The sequence below is a fragment of the Punica granatum genome, chromosome 4 (genome assembly GCF_007655135.1).
Source record: "Punica granatum isolate Tunisia-2019 chromosome 4, ASM765513v2, whole genome shotgun sequence".
NCBI classification, from domain to species: domain Eukaryota; kingdom Viridiplantae; phylum Streptophyta; class Magnoliopsida; order Myrtales; family Lythraceae; genus Punica; species Punica granatum.
Genome location: NC_045130.1, coordinates 16,780,509 through 16,787,494, shown reverse-complemented (window position 1 = coordinate 16,787,494; position 6,986 = coordinate 16,780,509). Strand labels below are relative to the sequence as shown.

At 34.4% G+C, this 6,986-nt stretch overlaps 1 protein-coding gene across 1 annotated transcript; it reads right to left on the bottom strand.

The window, feature by feature from the left end:
- Positions 1–964: 964 nt before the first annotated feature.
- Positions 965–2,963, bottom strand: LOC116202416 (organ-specific protein S2-like). The gene is made up of 2 exons (XM_031533960.1): positions 2,816–2,963; positions 965–2,117 (listed from the first exon to the last, which is right to left on the bottom strand). The coding sequence occupies exons 1-2, from the start codon at positions 2,855–2,857 to the stop codon at positions 1,263–1,265; spliced, it is 897 nt and encodes a 298-aa protein (XP_031389820.1). The 5' UTR covers positions 2,858–2,963; the 3' UTR covers positions 965–1,262.
- Between the last annotated feature and the right edge of the window lie 4,023 nt (positions 2,964–6,986).

Sequence of the window (6,986 nt, the reverse complement as noted above, 5' to 3'; positions counted from 1 at the left end):
ACTTAGTCAACCTCCTCAAATGACACTTTTTATGGTCTTAACATAAGGCCCAAAAAATTCAACATATACTCCACGTGCAACGCACGTGGTTTCTTCACCAATATATTATATATATATATATATATATATATATATGATATACTATTAAAAAGCCTGTAAGCCGAAAAAAATTGAGAATTTTTACATAAAATGTTACAGTCTTTTGTCATGACAAATTTTAAAAATTTAAGTAACCTAATTTAATTTATTGAAGGAAAAGCTACTCTCTTTTTTAAAAACTTATTAAATTCATAATTTCTTTTTGCATTCTCTTCATGATTATTAAATCAAGAATTAGATAAGAAATAATTTGATCAGGCAAGAAAATTAGATAACATGTGCTTAAGATTAATTATTTGATTGAACATGGTAAAAGCAAAAACAAAGGTTAATTCCTTAAAAATGTAAGTTAAAGCTTGAGTGTCAAGTTAAAAGATAGCTCCAACCTCCAAAAATTTTCGTTTAAAAGAGTTTTATTTTTCTCTTTATTTTGAAGAAAGAATAGAGAAAACTTTAAATTTTTGTTGTTGTTAGCAATACTTTATTGAGTATAACGGGTATACCACGTGGCACCATGTCACAAGTTGCATATTGTTAAAGACCATATGGATAAACATATCATAAAAGTATACGCGCTTAATGTCTAGGCTGCACTATATTAAACTTTCCGTTTGAATCAAGAAAATTGGAGAAAACGGAAGGGGAGGGGAGAGGGAAAGTTGTATGATTTTTTTTCCCCTTACAATTAACTTTTTCTCCTCTTCCCTTCCTTTCTCTCCATTTTTTTTTTGTATTTATACTCCCTCCTTTCCCTCCATTTTTTTTCGTATTTAAACTAAGTATAAAGGAGAGTTTCTACTGTGCTAGAATGAATCATATCTCAGCACCTCAATCGACGGTCGCAAGAATTAATGAGCTCTTTGTGTTGATACCATAGGAAAAAATTCATTTAAGATTTTCTAATAATACAGACGACTGACGACCAAAATACTCTCAAGTAAAAAAAGAAAAAAAGCTAAATTCAAAATACCAGGTAAAACACATACCATTACTATGACGTTGAGATGGGTACGTTCGCAAGTAGACATACACATGAGATGACAACACTGCTATTCACAAGAGAGCACACTCTCAACGCTTATTCTTGCTCCTTGTACAATACTATATTATCGGACTCGATCATTCTAGACTTGCGTACATCTGTAGTCTAGTCGCTGATTAATTTAGCTTTGGTAGACCGACACATTAGGCCTCGGCTCGAAATCTCCTGCGAATGGTTTCTCCTCTTTTTCTTTGCCTCTATGATCAGTGATGCTGGGCCTCGGCTCGAAGTCATCAGTTAGCTTCTTCTTTGCCTCTTTGCTCAGCTTGACGTGGTCCTCACCATAAGCCGATGCATTTGGCCTGGGCTCAAAGTCATCTGTGAACTTCTTCTTTTGCTTCTCTTCACCCTTGGTGCTATCGTCACCATATGCTGATACATTAGGCCTAGGCTCAAAGTCATCTGTGAACTTCTTCTTCTTCTCTTCGGCCTTGGCGCTATCATCCCCGTATGCTGATACGTTGGGCCTAGGCTCAAAGTCATCTGTGAACCTCTTCTTCTCCTTCTCTTCAACCTTGGTGCTATCGTCCCCGTATGCTGATACGTTGGGCCTAGGCTCAAAGTCATCGGTGAACTTCTTCTTCTCCTTCTCTTCGGCCTTGGTGCTATCGTCGCCATATGCTGATACATTGGGCCTTGGCTCAAACTCATCAGTGAACTTCTTTTTCTCCTCCTCATCGTGTCCAGCTACTTTAACTTTGTCGTCCCCATAAGCTGATACGTTGGGCCTGGGCTCGATGTCCTTGGCATAGGGCTTCTTCTCCTTGCGATCACCAGAGGTCTCAATCTCACAGTTTTTGGTCATCTTGTGGCTACGATGCATACGGGAATGATCATGAGGAAGATCTTCTTCAGCTCGCGAGTCAAGAGCACCGATGAGTCCTTTGATGACTTCAGGCATCGGCTCCTCCTCCATTACTGACACCCAGTACTCTCCCGGGTCTTTCCTTGCAGCTTCTCCAATGGTTGTTGCTATCTGCAAGTCGTCCAAAAAGAAGTTGATGTGATTAAGCTAATTAACTATTTCTTGTATTGCAATGGCAAGAATTAGGGTTTATATCATGTCATGATCCCGGCAACATAATAAAGCTGGTTCTTGAGTTGTTTGTTCAGTGATATTTTCTTCCTTAATATTAGGAGACGGACGATTATAGATCCGCTAGCTAGGGTGTGCCTATCAATTTGGCCAGATAGCCCGATTGATAGGCTCTAATTTTACATGGAAAACAAATGCGAAATCCCCATGTGCGATATCTATTTCTTTTCAAATATATAGGCTTGAAGCATTTGTGTGCATATATATATATATATATATATATATATATTTATATGTATGTATGTTATGCATGAACATGTTATGATATAATTGGTACTCCCTCTTCATACTACTAATGGATCTTAATGCATGTAATTGACAAGAAGGAATTAATACGGAATGGTTTGGTATGTAAAATTTAAAAACAATAATATTTTTTTGTTATAAAGAAGGTCCAAGAGCTAATACAATGAAATAGAAATCTTAAATAATTAATAAATGGACATGGATAGTTCTCACTAAGTATCGAACCTGTGACCTAAACCAACCAGTGGATATACGAATGAATAATATACATGCATGTATGCACAAACATATGTCTATATATATATATAACTGTGTAAGACATGGCTGCTTACTGAGAAAAGACTGATGAAAGCAACAAATGCGAGTAAAGTCATGGTGCTTCCCAAACTTATGATATCTTCTCCTCTAAGAAGCTCAATTCAGTTCTTTTATCGTCAACTGAATTTAGTTTTTTGGTATGGGATGATTGTTCTTCGGAGGCATGTCCCATTTATAGGGAGAAATATCCCAAGCCAAGCCAAGGGACCCATTGAGATAGGACATAGATTTGGTGGTTGCCGACATCGTAGTCAGCCGAAGTTCCCGAAATGCCCCTCGTAATTCAACCAAATCACCTCTCTGCCTGCCATCTGCAATTGAATTATTGTATCATGCGTCTCTCATAATAATTTATAATTTGGACCCACTGTATGTCAAAATTGAGAAATATAGACGGTGACTACGAGATCTGCAATATCAATGGCATCGACACATCGTACTTCTTTGGCATGTCAAGCAACTGTGGTTCATGCAGCATGATGATCAAGTCGATGTCAGAAGCAACTGAACATGAAATTATGTACCGACGGTAAACTGTTAAGCTTAATTACACTGCATGGATATAGTAAAGATATGATCGGACATTAGCAAGCTTGCATTTCAACCACAAAAACAAGTACAAATATAACGTTACCATTTCTTTTATGCATCCTGGTATCGGAAACTCAAAGCACTATGACTAATTTAGTTCAAACTGGATCAATTTATTAAGGAATAAAACTCTTCCATATATATTGATTATTTCCATTTTCATATTTTTCTTTAGTTCTAGTTTAAGTGTAACACTTGCTCTTATACATATATATTGTTTAACTTATTATTATTTCTTATTAATTGAGATTAATTTTTGCTCGATTATCGACTTATTCTAATCAAGAAGTTTCTTCCAATGGGTGCCAAAATCCTATATTTTAGGTAAAACTCGACCATGTGGAGAGTGAATTATGTTGCTTATTCATTGTATGTATGTACATTACAGTTCCTTGGACAAAGTAATCCTTTTCAAACGATATTTTTTTAGGATGCGTTAGTGGCAAAACAAAATTACAAAGAAGGTCCATTAAAAAAAAAGAATGCTGTGGTAAACTCATGATTCACGTGGAATGGTGATCATGGTCAAAGTTTCTTTCTAATAGGAGTGGGATCAACACATTCGGCAATATAATTTACGGATTAATTACGTAAAAATATTTGCAATCAGTTCAGCATTTGGATTGTCACAAAAATAAGCTCGTGGTTTATGTACTATTATGGATCTTTATTGATTTTTGTCGACTGACTCAACTTTTACTTTCTTTTTTTTTCTCATTTTAATAATTTAGAACTGCATAAATCTGAGGAAAGTATATTAATATTTTTTAAAATTTGGAAAGATAATCTACTATCTATCAAATGGAAAGAGCTATTAAATCAATCAGCATTGTCTAATTGAATTTATACTGAGGTCTCTAGAGACTTTTGATCTTTATGTTTACCTATATAAAATAGTAAATAGATAATTTGGTCCCTGACTTTCGATGGTTACATCAATTTAGTCACTAGCTTATTTTTATATCAATTTGGTCCCTCACTTTTTGAATTTGCATCAATTAGGCCCTTATAACATTAGTTAGGCCCATCACTTTCCCATTTTGCATCAATCCAGTCCATAAAGATAAAATTGTACATCAAATGAGTCACGATAACATCAAGTGGGTCCCTTTATTTCGGATTGGCGTTTTTGGCTTAATGGTGTCTAACTGCCGTTAAGTTGTGAGGGACCATTTTGGTAGATCAATTCACCATATGATATAACGTTGTTCTACATTCGAAAATGTGGACATCATATAGGTCTCTCAAATCAATATATTCTTCATTTTTCTTTTTCTTTTTCTTTTTTTTTTCTATTTCCACACAAAAGGGAAAAAAAATAAAGAAGAGGAAGAAGAACAATGAGGGAGGTCTGGTGGGAGCTCGGGTAGGGCTTCCTCACTCCCCTCATTCCCCTAAATTGAGGGGGAGCTCCCAATATTGGGTGGAAAATGAAAAAATGAAAAAAAAATGACAAAAAAAAATTATTTGATGTAACGTTAGACCAAAGTGATGTAATAATGACACATTATTTAATGGCATCAGCAGCTAAAATTAACATAATGCCATGGAGGATTTAAATGATGCAACAAAGGATCAAATTAGTGTAATTAGAGGACCAAACAGATGCAATTTTCTTAAGTGAAGAACCCAACTGATGTAACAAGGACAAAATTGATGCAACTTTGTTAAGTGAGGGACTTAAATGATGTAATAATGACTAAATTGATGCAAATTGACAAACTAAAGGATCAAATTGATGCAAAAAATAAGTGAAGAACTAAATTGAAGTAACCGTCGAAAGTCAGAGACCAAATAATCTATTTACTCTAAAGATGCTTCTAACCTCAACAGTGATTATGAAAAAGCCACCGAGATTGACAGGTGTAAACCACTATAATTCTAGCAAGAGTCGAACTAAAAAGATAAGAATCAAGAAAAATTAGATGAATATAAAATTGCTAAAAGGTCACACATTTTAGTAAAACATTTGAAGTAGTAGGTGTTGTAAATGGAGATAATCAATGTTGGAAGAGTTTTACATTTAGTGGACTAATTCAACTAGAATTGAATTAGTAAGTTATATTGAATTTTCATATATCAAAATACACACTAAAAAAATAGGTCTTCTCTAGCAATAATAATTGGCAATGGTAGGAATAAATTTGAAATTGACTTGATAAATTGAGCCTTTTTAATGCAACTAACTTTTATGATATTATGAGAAGGTCACGAAGTTAATACAATGAAATATAAATGCTAAATGTTAATTTGAAAATATGGTTAATTCAATCATAAAAATCACATCTATAATTTTTTAATTGACAAACAAAAGCATATATGCCGCGTCACGCCTTCTTTTTAAATGCTTATGATTGTTGAGATTCGTTCAAAATCATATACTTGGATAGCAGAGCGCCATGATTTAGAGGGCCCGCATTTCCATAATCATTGTAATTATTTTAATTGATAGTCCTTTCCTTTTTGTAATAAAATAAAATATATAAAGATACACGGAAAAGATATGAATGGGATTGGCATACGTGATTGAGATTTTTTTAAGTGGATCACTTAATATTTGAAATTTCAATAAATTTCAATAAATTTATATTCGAACTAAATTGATATATTAAAGAATAAAACTCTTCAATCGTAATTTTTTTATTATTTAAAAAATTCAAATATGAAATTTTATTTAAAAGTACGGCTTACTAATCATTCCTTTGGTAATTGAGATTAAATTATTCATGGGGGACAATGGAATTCATAATTGCTTTTGTCTTCTAACACATAAAACACATGCCTTGTCCTTTCATCTCTCTGAATATTAGGTCAATTCCAAAAGAAAATTTCATTTTTTTAGTAATATATACTTCTGGTATGGCATACGTGATTATTTCACTTTCTTAAATGTTTTTGGCACGATTTATATGTGCTAATTATTTTAGATAAGTATGATCCACGCTAAAAAAATATAAATAAATTCTTTCAATTATACAAGTATAATTCTGATGATATAATAAAGAATTCTTGTACAATAATGATATGAACCACGTCCTGGATCCATGTGCCAATAAGTAAGGATGACAGTTGTTGATCAGGTCGAAAAACGTCAAGACATCAATTCAACCACGTGCGTGGTGATTGCAAGTGCACCAAAAAGAGGTTTTAAGAGTTGACGTGTCACTAGTTGGCCCCACTAATTCAAAGCGTATACCACGGTCCTTGAAAGTCTGCGGTATTGAACGACAGCCAGGTTTTCAAATCCGAAAAGATAGTGCGCCTCAGACGATTCAGGGCTCAGAGATTTAGCCATTTTGAGTTCTCCACCAAATATCCGTGCACGAACACGAATTCGACTTCAAAACAAAATAAGCGGCCATAGAGCCTGCTTATTAATATCTCGGCTAAAAACTCAATTCAAGATGCTGAGTCTTAACTTGAGAAAGTCCACCTATATAAGTGAACCACAATTCTTAAGAGTAGCCTCGGCATACGTTGCCGAAGAAGTTGAAAATCCTTAGCTTGACGCCCGGGAGCTCCAAGAACGAAAGTACTTCGACCCACGGGGAATTATTTGGAGGGAAAAGACAACTAGAATTGAAAGGTTCGGTA